This window comes from Mytilus californianus, unplaced genomic scaffold (genome assembly GCF_021869535.1).
Source record: "Mytilus californianus isolate M0D057914Y unplaced genomic scaffold, xbMytCali1.0.p SCAF_3, whole genome shotgun sequence".
In the NCBI taxonomy this organism is placed as follows: Eukaryota; Metazoa; Mollusca; class Bivalvia; order Mytilida; family Mytilidae; genus Mytilus; species Mytilus californianus.
In genome coordinates, this window is record NW_026262679.1 from 112784344 (window position 1) to 112807652 (window position 23309).

At 31.7% G+C, this 23309-nt stretch overlaps 1 protein-coding gene across 2 annotated transcripts; it reads left to right on the forward strand.

Moving 5' to 3' along the window:
- The first annotated feature begins 579 nt into the window (after positions 1 to 579).
- LOC127735855 (uncharacterized) lies at positions 580 to 23036 on the forward strand. 2 transcript variants are annotated; one of them, XM_052246252.1, is made up of 4 exons: positions 580 to 702; positions 19888 to 20037; positions 20592 to 21142; positions 22104 to 23036. In XM_052246252.1, the coding sequence occupies exons 2-4, from the start codon at positions 19895 to 19897 to the stop codon at positions 22457 to 22459; spliced, it is 1050 nt and encodes a 349-aa protein (XP_052102212.1). In that variant the 5' UTR covers positions 580 to 702; positions 19888 to 19894; the 3' UTR covers positions 22460 to 23036. The 2 variants fall into 2 exon arrangements, with proteins under 2 accessions (XP_052102212.1, XP_052102213.1); XM_052246253.1 differs by lacking the exon at positions 580 to 702 and adding an exon at positions 18561 to 18678.
- Positions 23037 to 23309: the final 273 nt, after the last annotated feature.

Sequence of the window (23309 nt, forward strand, 5' to 3'; positions counted from 1 at the left end):
CATTGCCTGGACACATTACTAATTCCCCCAAAATATTAAATTGGTCAATATAATTGGATAGACAATATTTATTTTATTGGACATTCTTAACCTTAGTTATAATTGAGAAGTCAGAAATTTCAATTTCTAGCATCATACGATATTCCATATTCACGACTTGAGTTTCTTTTTTGTTTTTCGCTATGTCGAAAGTTATGCATTGTAAATAACATTCATGTTCCATAAGCAGACACATATATTATATTTAGGTCGTCTGTTACAGACAACTCGAGAAAAAAATATATATTCGTCTATTCCCATCGTCTTCCATCGTGAGATGATCGTAACTTAAATTAAGTGTTGCCGCCGCTTTCCCCAAGTAATCATTTGACAATTTTAATTTTAAGGAATAAAACCTTTAGTAAATATTTCTTCATATCTATCACGCAAATGAATTTAGGTCATTTAATATAGATTTGTGGAATAACATTGAAATCCCCATTATCATTAAACAACAGAAATCAATAGACTGCTTGCTGTACAGCATCCTGATTAATTATTCATGACACCCATGAAACCTAGGTAAAGGTGAACATATAAGTCTAACCGTCAATACGTAGACCATGCTGAACTGTTACAATGGCTGTTGCCATGTGATTGGTAGAATAGTCGACGTAAGGACATGAATTCTTGTTTTATACAGAAAGTTTAAACGAAAGAAAGGTAAGCACAGTTTAATGAATTGCATTAATTTTAGATACCTATTCCATCACCTATAATGTCATGGTCTACTGTATTGACATGCAGTTGCATCATTGCATTCTACAGTCTATAAATGTTTAACATTTATCTCATTTAACCGTAGGCAAATAAACTTTGTAATTTGTAATTTGTTTAATAGGATATTTTGGAAAAACTCCTAACCTTCTTCCAAACACTCACTTAATGAAACACAAACACACACACGCATAAGAGAGACATTGATGTATTCCATCGAGGGGTTAAAAACCTTTCAACAAAATGTATCGATAACTTACACATTAAAAAATATTTTGTTCTCTTATTGTCAATTCCATCTCGTTTTCTTTCTAAACAGTTTAAAAACCATCTATACTTTTCACAAAATAAACAAAACTACACCTGCAGTAATTTCACGAATATGGTCAAAGTCGGAGAGTAAATAAAACCTATTGAGATTTGAATCCTAAACGAATCTATATGATCTACTAAAATTAGATTTTTCAAGAACTGTACTGTGTATTCGTAAAATCGAAATGTTATTTTTAAAATGCATTTAATCGCTATTGATTGTTAATTGCAAATTTTGAATGAAAATATTTCAAATTTTCAATGATCCTTGTCAAAAGCTAGACCAAGTCTTTCTCGACTTTGCCTTAACTCTGGAATAATAAAAATGGTTGGATGTTTAGAAACATATCCATATAGCCGAACGCTTTTATTTTAAGACCTATTAGTCGATGTAGCACCTCCGGTATATAGAAATATTTCAAATTTCTTCATCAGAGGTGTACGACTCCCATGTAAGGGGAGGGTGTGTTCAATTCGATGCCTACATAAGGAAATTGCAATACTTTCTGCACGTTAAATACCCCTTGTACCAACTCTTGGAGTGTCCGTAGTTGTCATGTTGACAGGCAACTGATGATGTCTGCCCCTATCCAATATACACTCATTTTTCCAGTTGCATTAAAAAACATTCGCCCTTGATTCCGGTCAACCCACTTTTCAAAACATAAGTATTGTGGTAATTGTTAATTGTTTACGCCTTGAATATGCATCCAATATTTGCCACTGGACGTTAATCAAGCAACAATCAATCAATCTTTGTAGAATTTATTCTCAGTATACATCCTCATTTCTCAAAATTAAGTTAAGTAATTATATACATTCATGCTTTCTTGAATCAAACATAATGTATGTGTACATGTACTTTAACCATACATGAATTCTTTTGTTTTGTAAGAAATACATTCTATAGTAAAAATTTAAATCTAATCTTGATGGACGAAAATTACGCAAATTGACCCATATTTTTGGTAGGACATTTAATTGTTAGATAAATCACGAAAAGGAGATCAAGTGTTCCATTTAAAAAATGTTCAACCTTCAATGAATCTGCAATTAACTTGACTCAATGAAAACTATATCAAACCAGTTGTTGTGAAGTAAATTTGCTTACATCCACTTCAATTGCACTTTGGTGGATAGTTGTCTCATTGGTAATCATACCATATCTCCTTGTTTTTTATATTTAGATATTTTATAAATCTTACTTACAAGAAAAAGTTAGAGAGTTGAAATTTCCCATTACACCCTTGAATTTTCAATCGATAAAGAGAAAGAGAGAATACATGTATCAAAACTCAAATTTAATGCAACACCATTTTCTTCTGGAAATGCCTGTATCAAGTCAGAAATAAGACATTTTTTTCTTGCTACGCGGGTTATTCAGTGTGCACCACATTTTTTAGGTTATTTCGAATAGACAGTAAAAATATTACAGCCATTCCTAATAATTTAATTCTAAATTCCATTTTTAAGGAGTAAATCATGAAAAATACGTTGATGACGTCACGGTCACATATAACGAAATTATGTCTACGCGGGTTATTCAGTGTGCACCACATTTTTTTATGTTATTTCTTCATAGACAGAAAAAATATTACAGTCATACCTTAAAGGTTTATGTAAAAATCTAGTTTTTTTAGTGTTGTAAATAATATATTACTCTTATGTTTATTATGATTGGATTATATATATTTTTTTCATTTTTTTATGCATGCTTCTTTTTTATTTTACAATCATACCAAGGTTTGACCCAACTTTTGATCTTGATTCTGTGAGTGAAATAAATTTAAGATAATTATAAATTTATAAACAATATTCTGTCAAGGCTGATAAATGGGTTAAACATGTAGATAGAATATCGATAATGGATTTAGTCTAAAAAATATCTAAATAGAATATTAAGCTATTTAAGTATCAGTCCTTGTACATAGCGCTTTCATTATTTTATATAAATCATCAAAATGTTTTAACTATCTGCGGAAAAAATGAAAACATTATTGACTTTTAAAATTCAGTTTTATAAGTCGTGTAAACTTAATACAGATTGCAATAATAAAACAAATAAAGTGTCTACATGTATAATGCATCTGGTCAAGGGTCCGTCATGCTACTGTTAATGGCAATTGGATGGATAACGTGCCCATAAATTATAACTCTATTTGTAAAGGTTGGATTGTTAAATACGAATTTACAATTCCGCGTTCATAAATTTAAAAAAATAAGAAGCTAAGGTTCCAACTGCATCAGACAATGTTGATCTAAAATTAATTTGGCTATTCTGTTTAGGTCCTTTTTGGTTATAAAGCTCTATAACGCTGCAGCATATTGACGCATCCATGGCCTTCAACTGTTTTTGTTTTGTGCGTTTCTGATAAATGTAAATACAGAAAAGCGCTTCAGACGCACGATATTTATAAAGTGTGTAATGTATTCAATACAGTCACCAATGGCTTACATTACATGTAATATATTGAAAAATAAAACCAAATTTAAGATTTAAATACATGTACAAAGAAAAATACAAAATCATAACTCATGGAAAGTTGTTTCAGTGCTCGAAAAGGGAAGAGCCATACAACCATGAATTATGTTTTAAGTCTTGCATTTTGGGGGGTAAATCTTTGTCATAATGGTGATAACGAACCACAAATTAAGAAACGAATTTCTTTACAGCGTAACAGATTAAATCTCAAGAAGACCATTTATAAACTTGGGATTAAATGCGAAATAATGTGAATTTGGTTCGTTAAGTATACTAAGTAGCGACAAAGACGTCCACATTTGCTCGTTCAATTTTTTAACCAACCCCTTAATTAATAAATAAAATAACATAGTCAGAAAATCTGCTGTCGAATAGAATGTAATTCCAAATTTGATATCGTTATGTGTGAACACTCTGTTGTTGTCCATATAGATAAGAAGATGTGGTATGAGACAACTCTCCATCCAAATCACTATGTATCCATGTCTGTTTACGTATAGAAAACAACAATTTTATCAACGTTGAAGAAAATTTAAATCGTTGGTAAATCATTCTTATTTAGGTTTACTAATCATAAGCATTCATAGATGTATTTAAATCAGTCACGATTTCCTTTGTAAAATAAGAAATTACATTCATGAGAAATTTAACGAACTTTAAAAATGCAAATAATCACAGGTTTCAGGTGAAGGACCCGTCATGCTACTGTCCTTTAATTATGTGAAACATAAAAAATATTTTAGCATACCTTAAACAGGACCCGACACAAACAATAGAAATTGTCACGATTTGTCGGCGAAAATATCTTATTTTGTAAAATACTGAGTCACGGCAAATGTCTCAAGCATAGGTTTCCCACCATACCTTATCAATTTTCAGGGGTTCAAGGAAGGAAGATGTAGAAACAAATCTCCAATCATGTATAAAATCCTTAAATGAACTGTGCCAATTTTGGCTGCAATAAATGTATCTTCAGTAATAATGTACGCCAAATTAATAAAACATCCAAAAACCTAATACAAACGTTGACGACCTAAATAAAACCGAAATGGACAAATAATATTAACAAACCGGACGTATGTATGAAGGAAATAAATTCTTTGATTTTAAATGATTGCCCAATTTTTTTGTCACAGAAAAAAACTGTAAAACAATGTCCATATTTTCAAGCCAGAACTAAGCATTGACCTACTGAGATGGGGATACACTCGGAGATAACCAGTTCATCAGCAGATGTATCGACCCAGAAAAAATTGTACTCGAAACACCAAATTCAGTATTTTGATTGGTTAATTTCTGAGTCTGAGTACGATAGTCGTGCTCGAAATTTTTATGACCGTAAGACCTGACCTGTAACTAGACGTGAAAAAACCTCAAATCTAATAAAATTTCACTTTACATATCTGTTAGCATGACAAAACGTTTGTTGCATTGTAACTTGTCTTTTATTCGACATAAGAGAAGCCATCATATCACACCTGTTCTCATATCACTCCATTCGCTTCTAGTACGATATCGATATCGTTGTCAATATAAACTGTTGATGTACATATTACATTACAAATCGGAATTCTAATATCTACTTGTAGAAATTGGCATTTTGATTTATCCTAATTAAAATCCAGTACAAATAATAATTCCAATATCTTCTGGTAGAAATTAGGATAACCAGATTTGTACTAGGAGGATCCTGGATTGTACTAGATGATTACAAAAAAAAAAAAATAGAAGAAACAATTTAAAAGAAATATTTTGTTTTTCTTCAATCATGTCTTTACTTGCATATAAGAGCGAACTGGTTCCAGGAACTTAGGAAGTACCAAAACAGGTACTTCAGATCTGTGAAACAAGCAAAATGTACCTCAATGTTTAAATTTCATGCAGCTTTTGTATTCAAATTTTTAGACAAAAATTGTTCTATGATTACCATTCATTCAACTTTCATTTGATACGAAAATTACCAACATATTCTTCATATTTTAAAAGTTACAACCATTCGTAGTAACTATTTTTGTTTAATTTTCTGACCAGGTCCGAATTAGTGGTGTTAACCCATTAAGTGCATCAGTAAAAATAATAAATGATAATAAAAAAAATCCAGTAGAACCAGAATCATACTAACATTTGTGTTAAGTAGTATTCTGAATACTATATAATGGTGTACCTAAAAGAACTTTTCAGTGTATACGAACCGTCACAATCTCTGCGATCAGAGAAACTATATGCATGTACAACCACCACGCATATGTACTACAACTTAGTGAAAAATTGTTTGACGCGTGGTTCTAAAGGTAGTTAGTGTTCCTAGTTAACCTTTGTCACCTACACATTACTATAATACGTATACAGTCTTTTTTCGTCTTGCCCACAATTACTAAACTTCATGAAATTGTAACTTTGAAAGGTTCGTGTACTTGTTATGGAATTAAAGTCATCCGTCTTCAAATATGGAATTGTTACAATGGTACAAACTTTTTGTCATCACGGAGAATTGTAGTCTTATCACGATGTTTTTAATCTTAAAAAAAACTATAATTCCTTAATCTAATGCTTGGTGGAGTTAAACTTGTTTAATTTTCTAAGTTGCATCATTCTCAACCACATATAAACAACACAAATTTTTAGTCACTGTTTCAATAACTGCTAGCTTAAAGAGTTGTCTCCAATATTCCAGGTCTACCCCTTAAAACTAGTTAATTCACTGAGTGCTGATAAAAGCATTTATTTAAAGTGTATATTTGAAAGCTATCAATTTCATATTAGCTGAATGAGTAATATAACTATCATTTCAAAATGCTTTGTCTGTTTTCTTTACTACCATATGAGTTATTGTTCGTTCGGGATTTTTAATGATTCAATAATTTATTAATTGAAGCGTTCCGACCAAATATTATCTGCTGAATTTTAAAACACTTATCGAAAAAAATAACCGTTTAAAAATATCTGTTCAAATTGAACATTAGTAGTATAATTGATTTTCTCTCATTTACATGACATATTTGATAATTGGTTCTATATAATTTCTATAGATAACCATTACCTAGGATCAAAATACTCATCAAAGATAAAAGACTCATCAGTAGCGCTCGAAGCAAAACAGTAAGACGACCAAAACAAATACGAAGTTGATGAGCACTGAAAACAAAAATGCAAAAATACTGTGCCAAAAAAACAGCTAAGGCACACAAGCCTAGGTGATAGAAAAACCGTTGTGTTTCGCATAATTCTAAATTTTGTAAAACGAAAATGATAAAGATAAATGGTACAATTAAAACATACATAATTTCTTTTCTGTAACATTAGTGTAAATAATTTTATATCTCATCGATCTGTATTCTGACAAATCAATTTTTAGAATAAACATCATTTTAATATTTGGCATTTTTCATATTGGTAGTGATTTCTATATCAGACTTCCGGTTCTGACCGTGGTCCGAAAGGGGTCGACGGATGGTATTTACATAAATGTGACTAGCCACGATATTTCCAGGCTCATAGGGGTACCTTGTCTAAAATTGGCTTTTAGCATATTTATCTAGTGCATGCCGAAAAAACCACTCTGTCATGATAGTATGACCTATTTGTTGTTATAACAATGAAACGAGTCTTTTTGAATATCGGCATAATGAGACTATTCGATGACGACTTTTTATTATCGAAGGCACTAATTTATAAAATACAAAATTATTTATAGATTATCGTTGATCATCTCAACGAGATTGATTTTCTCGCTTGAGCCGGTACGGCGAAAGCGAGAAAAGCAATCGAGTTGAGATGACCAATGATAATCTGTTTATCGTTATTTTACCTATGACGACGTTGTCAATTTCATTAGCAACGGCACGTGCCCCCTTAGTTTCTAGCGATAATTTTCATATCACTCGACTCCGATGAGAAAGGAAATTATCAGTCAGTAAGGTCAAAGGAAATTTTCGTAAAATAGCGATAATATATTTTATTGGTGCTTAGTAATCTCAAACAGCGTATTTGAATACAAATTTCAAATGAATTAAATTTACTACAATACAAACAGTTCTTAACTCTGTTTTAGAAAATCCAATTTAAACTTGTTGAAATGAAGTTAGTTTAAAATTTGTCAAAGAAAGCTTTTAGAATTATTTTTTTAATTTATCTTTTAATTTAGATTTATGATGCATGTATCTACACCACATGGCATGCGAAGCGTAACAATTTACAAGTAGTTGTTCTCATAAATGTATTTGATACGGTGCATTTATTATGATATATTTTAAACTCCATTTATGAAAATCTATATAGCGGAGAATTTTGATTTTTTTTTTATCAATTTTGTATGCAGATTCAAATATTCAACTTCAAACTATAACATAAGACTTCTTCAGAACTTATATAGGATGTATACTTCAGTGCCAGCAAAAAAAAAAAGAAGTAAAGTGTTAAGTTCTTCTTCGCAAATACTTCGAAATGACAATTGCACATTAATTATTCAATTGAATCTCGAGGAAATTGAAGGAACCATAAGAAAACAGTTATAAATTTGTAAATGATTGATTTACGTTCAATTTATATATTATTTTGACTGGGCTTCAACTTGTGAATCACACCGATTTTTATGTCTATTTCTTTTTCTTTTTTTTTCTTTTAGTTTTGGGGTGCTGGGCCGCAGCTACATATATGATAAATGCATAAACTTTTTTCAAATGCCACTCTTAACGTTGTCATGGTACCCCACCCTTTTCAAAATCCTTGAACTGCAACTCGAAGTTAATTACTGATATATCTTAAATCTATTATGCAAACCTATATATCATACCACTTCTTTTGGACTTCTATGATGAATACTGTGTCTGGTCTTTTCTTTTTACTTATTTATGGAGTAACTGGACATCGCATACATTCACGTCAATCGTTTTACACCAACCGACTGTCCCTAGTATAGATAAATGCACCCTCTTTCTTTAAATTCTTTTAAGAAGCTTGTGTATTTTTATGGAACCTACAATAATTTACAGTTTGTGACAAAGTTATGAAGATAAAAGCGTTGAAAATAATATATGATGGGAGGGGGAAATTAAGTGGTTATGACATTATTAAAATAAGAAGAAGATGTGGTATGATTGACAGGGAGACAGCTCTCCACCAGAAACCAAATGACGTAGAATTTAACAAATATAGGTAACCGTACGGCCTTCAACAATGAGCAAAATCCAAACCACATAGTAAGCTAAAAAAAGGCCCCGAAATGAGAAATGTAACAAGAAAACTAACGGCCTGTTTCATGTAAAAACAATAAACGAAAATCAAATATGATAAACAGCAACAAACGACAAGCACTAAATTACAGGATACTGACTTGGTACAGGAAAATACAGAATGTGGCGGGTTTAAACATGTTTGCTTGTGCCAAACCCTTCCCCATAACAAGGGACAGTGGTGTAACAGTACAACCTAAAACAAACTATAAAAACCAGATAAAAGGGCTTAACTAATCGGATTAATAAGTCAGATATCAAAACAAACGAAAAACTATGTCGTATAAAAGATGGCCAAAAAGCATTAAAAAAAATTTAAAATACTCGAAAAACAGTTAATCGTATATGCAAATACAATACTGGAAACCCTTAAAAACCGTAAGACTATATGACTTATTGTATGGAATGGATATAACTTATTCTTATGTCTGTTCCTTTGTTACACATACATATCATATTGAATAAATGGTGAGGTTGAACTGATTATAAGACTGTTTGCGTATACAAAATATTCATTAAAAATTGTGATGTACAATGCAACAAAGCATACGGAAGAAACAGTTCATTTAAAAAACAATTATGTTTTTGAAACTATATATATATAAGATTTTAAATGGTAAAATATGCAGAGATGTTCCATCTTCTTTTTGACGTTTAGGATTAGTTCTCTCGCTTTAGCTAAAAGCTTTGAATTATATAAATTTCATATGCAATGGTAAAAAGCATCCAAAACATACATTCAGTATAAAAATAAACATGTATGTCCCCTTACGAAGTTTTACATATAGTTTATATAGAGTTAACGGCGTATTTCTATGAAGCGCCGTTCGGGTCATAATTCATTTTGTTACACGTACGCTAGAGGTACGCGTAACAGGTCGTTCAAATACCCTAGAGGTAAACGTTTACACTTCGTTCACGTACCCTAGAGGTACACGTTACACTTTGGTCACGTACCCTAGAGGTACACGTAACAGCTTGTTCGCGTTCCTAGAGGTACGCGTACCAGTTTGTTCATATAAGTATTCACCATGAAAAAATCCCCATGAAATGAATGCAAATATCTGAAATTATAATGGAAAGAAATCAATTATATCCTTTAAGAATGTGTATTGGATAAAGGAGATAACTCTGTAAAAACTGCTTGAAATTTGGCAACAACCGAAAACAAAACGAAGAATACTGTTTTCCATGTACACTATCTGTTGCCAAAATTAATGTTTAATATAAATATAGGTTTAAATCAACAATTTTAACCGAGTTTTAAAACTTTAAATCGAGTAATTAAAATGTTGTAAAAAAGGCCTGATTTAATTGGTCAATTAGTATTCTACAATAGACGCGTTCTTTGTGCATAGGGTATAAATGTTATTTCGCATACGTGAACAAACCGTGACGTGTACCTCTAGGGTACGTGAACAAATAGTTACGCGTAACTCTTAAGGTACGTAAACAAAGTGTTACGAGTAACTCTAGGGTAGGTGAACAAAGTGTTACGTGTACCTCTTGCGTACGTGTAATAAAATGAATTATGACCCGAACTGCCCTTCATATATTTCTCCAATGACGTTCTACCTCCATAAGCCTGGAAATGTCAAAGCGGATCACAAATATGGAAAGAAACGAACGTCATAATAAAGACATTTGCACAATGTGGTCCTATCTGATAGCTAATGTTGACTTAAATCAAGCACAAATCGTTTATTGACGTTGATGTATAATGAGGCCTTTATTTGACTTTATAGTTGGAATGGCGTTTTTTTTCATATGTATTCATCATGCAAATGGAAAATGTACAAAAGGAAATATGCAATGTCAACTATGCTTCAAGATAGAGACATCTTCAGTATATACCTTGCATCATTATTGTAATGGCACCGACCATTCATCTTTTTTTCATAAATTTTTATATTCAAAATCTCTACATAAAATCAATTATTTTCAGAAGCGATGTGAAAACATTATTGTTTCAATTGAAAATTACTTAAAATAAAAGTTTAATCAAATAAATCATGTTCTTGTAAAATTTCTTTTACCTGTATGTTATTGAAAAACGTTTGTTTTTAAAAAGTGTTGGGGGGGGGGGGGGGGATGGTGTTTATCCCGCGAAAAATTCTCCAAACAAGAACAAATGGACTGTGATTTATAAACATCATCTAATTCGGTTTTCATCAGCCTTCCCCTTAGACATTTTAATATTAACTTTTGAAAAACACCAATAAAACTGCTGTCGAATAGTTGTGGTATCCGCAAATTGTTACATGTGAAGACTCTTATACTTCAAGTGTCTATTGGAATACACACAATTTTATTAAAGTTTCTTGAAAATAAATCCACATTCAAATTGGAAATTCATTTCCGTATAGACATGTACGGTTGTTTTTTCTTTTAATTCGTGGAACACTATCAAACCTTGCATTTGTACTAAAGTAATTGCTGTGTCGATGATAAATTCGGTAGAACAAACATGTCTCATAAAAACTACAGGACGAATATAGTACTCAAATGTCTGGTCAAGGTCTTGTAAGTCGACGTCATTTGGAAATGACTGATTCCGAAGGGAAATTTGCATAATCAACTTGAATGTTTCTAGCCAATAGCTAAACCAGGTCCTACTTACCATTGGGTGCTTCTTTGAATGACCAATGAAATAATCGATATTGTTGGTTTTTCAGGGCCATACTCATATACACCTCTTAGTCGGTGTAAAATTGCATCACAGTCAAGACTCAGCGAATATATTTTCTTTAAGAAAAGTGGATATACTAGTAGCACAACTTGTGATATTCAGAATTGTCCAAAAATGTCAGTGTATATCCTCATTCACAATATTCAGGTCATGTACATTCATAGAGGTATTTAAATCACACACGAGCTCTTTTGTGAATAAAATATTTAATCTATATTAAGACTGTGAATCTTATATTTTAACTACCTAAAAGTATGCAAATTGACATAGTTTTACGGTGAAGAAATTCAATTGAATGGAATAAAAAAACAATTAATGTACAATAAACATCACCTGACGAAAACTATATAATAATTGTCACGAGTTGTCGGAGCCAGTCAGACACTTTTGTAAAAATTAGGTCAAAACCACAGATAGCTTATGTTTCCAGTATACCTTTTTATCTTCTTGGGTTTAGGAAGAAATATTGTATGAAATCTCATTTTTTAAACGTTTACATCTGTATTTTTAATTATATTAAAACACAGCATTCTTTCATTCTAGATCAACCACTGCATTTGTTTCATTTTGTATTACAGTGAACACGTCCTTTGAAAAACCCTTTCGGAATTTTGGGTACTCCATGATCTTCAACTTCGTACTATATGTGGTCTTTTTTACTTTTTTGATTCGAGCCTCACTGATGAGTCTTTTATAGACGAAATGAGCGTCTGACGTACACAATTTTAATCCTGGTATCTATGATGGGTTTATTTGTTATACCAGCATTAGGGATTGCATCTTTTGGTAAAAGTTTAACATCAACTAAACATTATCATGTAAGATAACCAAAGCATCACGAGTGCTGTTTTCCAGCCAATCTAACTTGAACATCTATACATTTGAATTATTTTTTTCTAAATGTTTAATTCACACAGTCATCGAGACATTAAGTCACCATCTCTATTTAGTCCCTTTGTAGGCAATGTCTTTTGTCTTAATGACATTTAGTCATCATTTTCATTTATTCACATTGTCGGCAATGTCTTTGTCTAAATGACATTTAGTTCATTGAATTCTGTATTTTCGGTACATTTCACATATGTCTTATTTGTCAGAATAGTCGAGTTGATTTCCATTTTCCATGGATAAAGTATTGTGTTAGTCCAAATTATTATGACGTCGTCACAACATTAATTTAAAATAGCCTTTCAAGACTGTCATAATCATGATATTATTTGGACTAGTATTGTGAAAATAATTGTGAATTTTTGGATCACGTTCCATATAATTGTGTGGATTTCAAGATTATATATACGTCACTTTTTGTGGCGTTGATCCATTCATGTGACGCGCAGTTTGTGGTGTCCTGTGCTGTCATTAATGGGAGATGTCCGTTGTTATTCTGTGGTTTACATGTTGTAATATACTATTATATTATTTATTTATGCATTCCTCTGTGCTGAGAGTTCTTGCGTTTGTTTGTACTGTATTCCTGTCACGTAGTGTTGTCATTTTAGCAATATTTTGTAACATTGCCATATAAGCGGGAGATTTGGCTAGCCATAAAACCAGGTTCAACCCACCATTTTTTCTCAAAATGTCCTGTACCAAGTCAGGAATATGGCAGTTGTTATCAAATAGTCCGTTTCTATATATGTTGGCGTTTGTTTTTGTTGCAGTTCAGTGTTTCTGTTGTTCCGTTGATTTCCTCTTATAGTTGATGTGTTTCCCTCGGTTTTAGTTTGTAACCCGGATTTGTTTTCTCTTGATCGATCTATGACTTTTGAACAGCGGTATACTACTGTTGCCTTTATTAGTTACCATCTCCATGTATTCCCATAGTAAGCAACAGTCAGGGGCATTACTTAAATAAGTAACATTTAAAATTACCTATACAAGTAATGTTGAGAACGAGGCTATTTTAAATATTACTTATATAAGTAACTTTTCTGAATATTATTTTTATAGGTGTCCAATTATACAGATTTTAGTAGCTTTAACAAATTTTCACAGTCATCTGGTTATTTTTCCCATGAAATATAAAATCTAATCCTTCTGAAACACTAATTAACTTTCTGACGCACTTATCTTTCATACTGACGCTTCTGGGTCAAAGATTGGTCTCATGGGACTATTAAATTATCATTTTCCTCCAAAATCTTGAAGGTAAACTGATATAAATAGACAGATACTTGTGAATTAATTAAGACTTGAAGTTATTTATAACTTGTAACCAAAATCAATTACATATGTTCCTTCAATAAGTGTTATTACTATTTTTTTCAAAAATGTATAAAATAACTTATTCAAGTAATATTTTTGTCATTATTTTTAAAGTAACCCTTTATCTCTATACTCCTCTCAAATCTAATAAATTCTTTATTTTATGATATAAAATGATGTTAAAATTCATGAAAACTACATTTAGTCTATGCTTCTATTGAAATTTAAAATAACTCTATTAAGTAATTTTATTATTTTTAAAAACAAAAATTACTTATATAAGTAACTTAAAAAAATAACTTGTTTAAGTAACGCCCCTGACTGAGCAATGTCTGTCTTAATAACATTTAGTCTTCATCTCAATTTATTCACCTTGTCGGCAATATCTTTGTCTGAATGACATTAGTCACCATCCTAATTTATACACATTGTCGGCAATGTCTTTGTCTGAATGACATTTAGTCACCATCTCCATGTATTCCCATAGTAAGCAATGTCTGTTTTAATAACATTTAGTCATCATCTTCATTTGTTCACATTGTCGGTGATGTCTTTGTCTGAATGACAATTAGCCATCATCTCAATTAATTCACATTGTGGGCAATGTCTTTGTCTGAATGACATTAGTCACCATCCCAATTTATTCGCATTGTCGGCAATGTCTTTGTCTGAATGACATTTAGTCACCAACTCCATGTACTCCAATACTAAGAAATGTCTGCCTCGATAACATTTTCTCATCATCTCCATTTATTTACATTGTCGGCAATGTCTTTGTCATTTGACATTTAGTTGTCATTTATTGAAATGCACGCCCGACTTATGTTCTTATGTTCAAAATATGAACAACCAGTAGACGATGCCAGATCAAAAACTATCCGTCAAAAACAAAATGAAGAGTACAATATATGACCGAGAGGAATCAAAAGTAATTTTGCAAAAGAACGGTAAACTTGAAAAGATTTATGCAAACAGCGAACACTTATAACTATCAATTTGGTTAATCACACTCCAATGTAATTCAGAGGTAATTGTTGGTGAAAGAGAAGGCATATCTTATTAGTCACCCCCTTTATTAAGTCGTGTCAAAACAGTTTTACAAAAACAACCAACACCATCCATACGGTTTATTCCCGATTGTCCCACTTTTTAAAATTTTAGAGTTCTGATTGTCCCACATGAAAAGTTCTGATTGTCCCACATTATCTTATGAAGTAAAATGTTCTTAGATAAACAATGTAACTGTTGTTTGTTTTACTAAATAGACAAGAATTAATTTATTGCACATTTAATATTAATTTTATAGAAGTATAAAAAAAATGTTTTTTAAATCATTAGATTAATGCACTTTTTATTAAAAAAAATATAATATTTCTGACTTATGAAATATATCTACAATGTTACGTAATTTATAAAACAAATTTCAATACCGTAATTTTAATTACATTTTCTCTATAAAGTTTTTGAATAAATAATGCATTCAATTTAAAAAAAAAGGTATACACTCATTTACATTCTACACTCTAGACGAACTTGTTGATGGAGAGATTTTTCCACAAGTCTTTACAATTTTACTAGGGAAGTCAGAGGACATTAATACAACATTCTCTACACTATTGAAGACTGCTAACACCCAACGTCAGATTCACCTGAACCCAACAACTTCCTTTTTTTGATAACGAAGCTGTTGTCTAGAATTCTGCCAGATCAGCCTTTCCATGAATCAATATTAAAGGTTGTTTTTCCAATATTCCCAGTGTCTTTGCCATAAAGTGTAGTCAACAGGACTCGTCACCAACTATAAAGAAGAACCAGACTTCCATAAAAAAAAAGATGTGGTATGATTGCCAATGAGACAACTCTCCATAAAAGACTAAATGACACAGAAATTAACAACTATAGGTCACAATACGGCCTTCAACAATGAGCAAAGCCCATACAGCAGAGTCAGCTTTAAATGCCCCATATGAAAAATGTAAAACAATTCAAACTAGAAAAACTAACGACCTAATTTATGTACAAAATAATGAACGAAAAACAAATGTGTTACACAGTAACAAACGACAACCACTGAATTACAGGCTCCTGACTTGGGACAGACACATACAGAACGTGGCGGGGTTAAACTTTTTTAAAGGCGACAATCCTACCACTAACCTGGGACAGTGTTGTAACAGTACAACATAAGAATAAACTAAAAAAATAAGTTGAAAAAGGCTTTTAACTCATCAGATGAGTACAGACAGAAATACATCTAACAAATCACAGAGTGGACATGGACGTGGACGGCTACTTATACATCCCCACAACAAAGACACTTATTACAGATCTTAGAGTACTCGCAGTTACTGACAGCTAGTTCAAAGCCAATAAAAACTAACTAAAAAAATCATGCATCTAAGACTAAAATTTTATGACTTCATATTATATTCCATGTTTGATGATACTTCAATTGTACCTACTACATGTATGTGCAAAATATAATATGTAAGTATTATTATTTGTTCATGGTTTTTTTCATATTTTATTAGTTACAGTGATTAGTAACTGCTACACACTATAAAAACAAATTAATCACTATCAAAACAATTCCCAATTGTCCCACATTTAAACTTCCCAATTGTCCCACAAACATATTCCCGATTGTCCCACTAAATTTCATTACTTTTTTACCTGTAATTTTAAAAAGTGGGACAATCGGGAAGACACCATCCATACACAATGAAAATAACCAACGATTAAAAAAAATACAAAATAGATTACAAAACATATAATAAAAAGTGATAAGAAATATTTTATAGAGAGTACAAATAAGTAATTGCAAACTTCAGTGCAATAGAATTTGAAATAAATACTTTTTTGACGAACTCAGTTGAAATTCGAAAAAATGCAGAACTAGTAAGAATAGCATTGTCATGTTTTGACATTTTATATCTTAAGTCATTTACCCAAATCATCTTTGCATTTAGCCTATTGAGGTGAAAAACAAGATACATAATAGACTAAAAACGAAAGTGAATTGTTCGATAATCAAGATATTTCTGATTCAAATTTCGTCCACAAAGTATTTTCTGTTCATTTAGGTATCCCCAAACTGATGAAAATTATTCGATAGATCGTACTAACAACACATTGTAAAATTAACATAATTATAATAAACCTTTAAAAGCTACTTATGTCCTTTTCTATAATGACATATTTGAATATTGAATTTGATTTCACAATAAATAATTCACACTTGAGTTGGATAAGATTGTACTCACTTGTAAAAGAGCAATACACAGAATTAAAAATATATCGACTGCATAACAAAAGGTTTTCAGTTAAAACCACCTCTTGGTATCAACCGTCTCGGCGTTAACTTAACAAAATTTGCCTTTCACCGATCATCAGAAACCAAATCAGGGTCACAATGATCCTAGAATTCCTTTTTTTTTAATTTCCGAAGAATATGCATTATAGAGGAACACCATAGTAAAGAACAATCATATTTGTTTTTCGTAAATTGTTTTGTTTTAGATTAGGCCGTTTGTAATCTCAATAGAATTGTTTCATATTTTTCTAAATATTTAAAGGTAACGGTCAATCAGCACAATATATTACAGGTACTGTCTCAAAACAGTAAAAGGTAGTAAAATAACGATCACATCACAAAATAGTAAAGAAACGGTCATAAGCACAAAATATTATTGGTATAAACGGTCTAAAAAACAAATAGTAAGGAATGATCACAACAAAAATATTAAAGACTACGGTAAAAAGGTACACAATAGTAAAGTAACTGTCACGAAGCAAAAAAGTAAAGGTAATGGTCAAAATACAGACACAACTAAAGGTAACGACCAAAGTCGCACCTTAGTAAAGTAAGGGTCAAATGGAACGCCATAGTAAAGAAACAGTTAAAATGAATACCATAGTAAAGAAACGATCAAAATGCACATCATAGTAAAGGAACACCATAGTAAAGAACCAGTTAAGAGGAACACCATAGTAAAGAAACGGTTAAACGTCACACCATAGTAAAGTAACGGTCAAAAGGAACACCATAATAAGGAAACAGTCAAAAGGCACACCATAGTAATGGAACGATCAAAAGGAACCAAAGTAAAGTAAAGATCACAAAACACAAATATTATCTAAATGAAAGATTTATTTAGATACCCAAACCGCCATTAAATATGACCAAAACCTAGATGCTCGAAATTAAAAGTGCCAATAAAAATATTAGAGTAGGATGTGCAATGGGATCTAAGCATATTCATTGAAGACTTATAATCGCACCGTACAAAATTACCACCACAGTTGCTTGATATAAACAATTTCCAAACATTGGAATAAAATCCTGTAAAAGGCCAAATGATAAAATGGTGTGTCTGAACTGTACTATACATGTTTAACCCCGCCGCATTTTTGTGCCTGTCCCTAGTCAGAAACCTCTGGCCTTTGTTAATCTTGTATGTTTTTTTAATTTTGGTTCGTTTATATGTTTCGGAGTTTAATGTGACGTCCATTTTCGCTGGACTAGTATACATTATTGTTAAGGGGCCAGCTGAATCCCACCTCCGGGTGTGCGATTTTCTCGCTGTGTTGAAGACCCATTGGTGGCCTTGGGCTGTTTTATTCTCTTTGGTCGGGTTGTTGTCTCTTTGACACATTCCCCGTTTCCATTCTCAATTTTATTCTCGTCAAAATTTAAGGCGGATGAATCCAATGGTGATCAAACCTGGAAGCCTCACTCTAAGATAACCTATTTTTTTCCAAATTCTAATCATATTATTTACAGTGTTTCAACTTTACATAACCAGTAAATAAATATCTTACATGTGACAAAAAAACCCATTTGAGAATAAACTATGTATAGAAAATAACCAATTGTTTCAAAGTCACGATAGGGTTCCACTTCATATAGCAGAAGGTCTATTTATATTTTGTACACAGGTATATCGTTTATTATTGTATTATCATTTTGAACAAATGTTGATGCTTTGCTATCTGAAATAAAGGTCAGTATTATTATTTTTTATTGTATAAACTCTAAACATGGATTAAATAATTTCAAAATTTACACGAATTTACTTGTTATTATTACAACTGTACTAGTGTTATTTTGTTAAGAATTCACTATCATTAATTAATTTTAATTTATCAGATTGCAAATTTTTTGGTGGGGTATTTTTTACTTTTTAAATTTTTTTCATTTTGTGATTTTTTGGGGGTTTTTTTGGCGCCAAAGTTTTTAATTTCCGTCGTGAATATTCAGGTATCTTGACAGCACTAAGTTTTTTCCCAGAGAGTTTAATAAGTGAGTGGTAAAATACTTACAAAAATTCTCTGAGTGTAAATAGAGAAATAAAGAGGGAGAACATGATTTATTTACTAGTTGTAATTGGTTTTGAATTATCTTTCAGTAACTGCGAGTACTCTTATTTCGGTGCTTTCTGTCTATTGTTTTTATGTTAGCGTTTTTTATTTTGCCTGCCTCGTATCGATCTTTTGAATTAAACCAATTGCAGCTGATTTGTACTGTTTGCTCTTATGTTGTGCTGTTACACCACTGTCCCAGGTTAGGGGTTGAGCGCTTACAAACTGTTTAACCCCATCATACTCTACATAGGCCTGTCCCAAGTCCGGATCCTGTAGTATAGTGGTTGTCGTTGATTCATGGTTGTCCATTTGCTTTTCGTAAATTGCTTTGTTATGAATAAGGGCGTTAGTATTCTCGTTTGAATTGCTTCACATTGTTTCACATTTTTCATGTCGGAACCGTTTATAGTCGACTATATGGTATGAGTTTTTCTCATTATTGATGGCTTATAATTGCTTACTACCACTTCATTTAAACTCAGGTGGACAGTTGTCTCATTGGCAATCATACCACTTCTCCTCATTTTATACAATATTATTTTTAACTAATAAGCGTTTTGCACATGTTTAAAATGTGCCAGACAGAATATAAAAATGAGAAGAAAAAAGGATATAAATTCAACTATCGTATAAAACTTTTAGTTATTTAATTATTCAAATAGATAGAACTCTTACACACTATGAGTAACTGACAATTATAGAGAATGTAAAGAGACACATATATTAATAAGCGTTTTGCAGATGTGGACATGTTTCTTTACAATTCGGTCAATCGATTCATCAAAAATACTATAAAAAAGTATAAATTTGACAAAATATAATGTAAGGTTTTCTATCGTTTCATTTAGCGTTACAATGTGGTTACAAATATGGTTGGTTGTAAGTACTTCGTTACTACATGCCGAATCAGCGGGCTTAACTAGCGAAGAAATATCTAAATTCTCTGTCTCTGGAAAGTACGAGGCCACAGTAACAGTGGACCAGTCCAACTCAGAATAGTAGGTATTTCTATTAACATTTAACTAATCACATAACACAGACACACCCGTACTACCATCCAGAAGTGACAAAAAGGATTACACAATTTGACAATAAATAGAGATAATTAAATCTTAAATTTGTTGCAACAGAGTTAAGCAGAAAAGAAAAAAAAACACCCTTAAAATAAGTAAACAGGATTAAAATAAGCACTGAAAACAAATGTAACTCCGCCTAAACATTAAAATGGATTTTTTACCGACTGAAGACACCACAGGTTTTTTGCAATTATTCTTTCTTTAGTTGGTATTAATTCAAATTCACTGTCAATTTCATACTTTGAGCTTTATAAAGGGTCGCAGTTTAATCGTCTAATATCATAATCATAATTGATTGTCGATTTAACTTAATTTACATCAATTTATCACCATTAGATTAACATTTTTCTTGAATTTATCTTTACTTACAACAATTTATCACCATTAGATTAAATATTTTTCTTGAATTTATCTTTACTTACAACAATCTATCACCATTAGATTATATTTTTTTCTTGAATTTATTACATTTTTAGTTTCCTGATAACAGCATCAGGAATACCAGATCATCCTTGGGAAATTGTGAATCCAAACACTCCGATAAACCAAAACTACAATATAAAGATTCCTAAAACACCAACAGTATCACCTAATAAAGCATGTGTACCATTCGGAAAGATTGGACTGACTAGAACAGGTGTAGCAATATATAACCCCCTGGCCGGCGGATCAGTCAATGCTGTAGAAGGAGGGAGCGCAGAAACTTTTGACAGTTGTGATGGACATACGTCACCTGATGGATCATACCATTACCACAAAATTCCCGATAGTTGCTTATATAATAACACTGTAGATGAACTTATTGGTGTAGCTTTTGATGGATTCCCAATATATGGACCAAATGTATCTGACATATCTGATAGGTGGATAACTTCGGCGGATTTAGACAAATGTCATGGGAGGGAGGTGAACGGCCAATATCGATACCACGTGACCGAACAGTGGCCATATTTTCTTGGATGTTACCACGGCACTGTTTACGCTGATGTTGTAACAGTCACATATGATTGCGATTTGAATAGTAATGGTAAGTGTGTTCATGTTATTCATATAAACAACTACGACAGCAACTAAAATTGTAAAATCACACAATTGGTCAACTTCATAAATGAGGAGAATTAATTAACGTTTATGAGGACTGAAATAAAATGCTCAATATACACTGCACTTTGATTATAAAATTTGGTATTGCATGACCTCTTTTTGCTTCCTTTACCACAATGTCTGTTTCACTGAAAATTTCAATTTATTTACAATAGCCATCTAGACTAACTTCTAGAATTTTGGAAAATAAATTTATTTTTGTCACTTTCAGAAGTTCTTCAACCCCTTTTCAGTATACTCCTACGTAACTGGAAAAGGTACAAATTTGTGTATTATTCATTATTTGACTATCAGTAGTAGCAGTATTTTGGTCAATGGAATATTGTTAAACGGACACCTTTCAAACTCAATAAAGAGGACTCATCCTGCTTTTTCCTTCAATTGCTATTGTTTTATTGTCACTTCAGCATCTTCTCCCTTTTGGAAAAAAATGCATCTAGATGATTAAATTCAGATCAATTTTCACACGAAAAAAAATGTTTTCTATGAGCATATTTAATATGAAAGGATTTGAATAAACGGGTGACATATTTAAAAGAGAAATAAATTTCCATACAAAACTCATAATACAATGTACATCTTGTCCTTTTAAGTAATATTTGGAATTTTCAATCCCATTTTGAGAAATTCTCTACTGACAAATCTATTGGAAGTTATTTATTTACATCACATAGAACTATTGTATTTGATATCAACATCAGAAAGACACACAAGTCATAAATGAAATACTAGAAAATATCTTCATCCATGACTACTGAACATTAATTATATCAACATCCACTCCTTTCAATATAAAGTTTGTATGTACAGTATTGTTAATACTTATATATATAGTTTTACAAAGAATCAAAGTATTATGTTTTAGAAATTTTAAAATATTGCAGATTGGGACACATGGACCTATTACCTGTGTGAGTGTCCAGAAAACGGAGGAGGTGGGGGCGGAGGAGGTGGGGGCGGAGGAGGGGGTGGAGGTGGACTACCTCCACCATATGAGTGTCGCCCAGACAACCCAAATCGTCCTGCAAACTGTCCAAATGGACCACAACCGTCGCAGCAACCAGCAACCACAACTAAAAACAACATGCAAAGTGGACCGATACCATCGCAGCAGCCACTAACCACAATAAGCAACAGTGTAAAAAGTGGTGATGGGAATGCAGGAAGCTGCTTAGGTGTTAATTGGATGTTTTTTATATTCATTGTTTTGAAATCTTTTCAAGCCTTTTTATATACTTGAGTACCCAGTATTCGCTCAATTACAGAACTTAAACTCATAGTAAATTAGAACAGGAAACGCACGGCTATGCTACTCACATGTTGTATGCAAGGATCAGTTAATTCTATCATTGTTTTAACTTTTGTCAAAATGAAATATTCTCTCAGTATGGTTAGTTCAGCAAAAATGAATTCTTTAAAATATAAAAAGGAGGTCACAGTTGCTAACAAATTAAATCTACTGACATTTTACGTAGCGTACACAAGTCCTATTATAGGCGTTAGTTAGTTTGCAAATTTAGTAACTGATCTCTATGTGCCAGATATAGTAAAGATTCAATTTGCTGAGGGAACAACAAAAGGAACTCGAGGTCGATTATTTAGATTGTTATGTAACTTATGTGACCATAACCCAATGTTTGACAAGATTTTAAATAATTTTATTAAAGAATGAACATCGAAAAGGATACACATTTATTTCTACTTTATTTGTAGATCTTCAACTTGTTCATTTGTTCTTTTTCTGTATTCTTCCCAAATTTATAGTTTTAATAATGACCCCTTGGAATGACTAGTCAAATAAATACTTCTTAAACGGACACGACATTACTTGTATTTTTTCAACAATAACATAAACAATACCAATTGTACTACACAAGATGTGCATTTTTTCAATTAATTTCTTTTCAGTGATGCTCGAGGACGAAATAGTTGAGAGTTCAAAACCTAATAAAAATGTAAAAGAGCTGATAAAACTAAAAAGACCAAAAGTAAAGCCAAACCTGGTCAAGGAAACAGAGCTATGCATGAGGGAGATACATTCCTTAATTTAGAATAATTTCGAAATTTTATCACCTTATATTTATATACAA

Excerpts from the sequence above, each read along its gene's own strand:
- LOC127735855 (XM_052246252.1), top strand. The coding sequence starts at position 19,895 with ATGTGGTTACAAATATGGTTGGTTGTAAGTACTTCGTTACTACATGCC. Across the intron at positions 20,038-20,591 it reads GACCAGTCCAACTCAGAATA|TTTCCTGATAACAGCATCAG; the intron begins GTAGGTATTTCT and ends TTACATTTTTAG. Across the intron at positions 21,143-22,103 it reads TTGCGATTTGAATAGTAATG|ATTGGGACACATGGACCTAT; the intron begins GTAAGTGTGTTC and ends AAAATATTGCAG.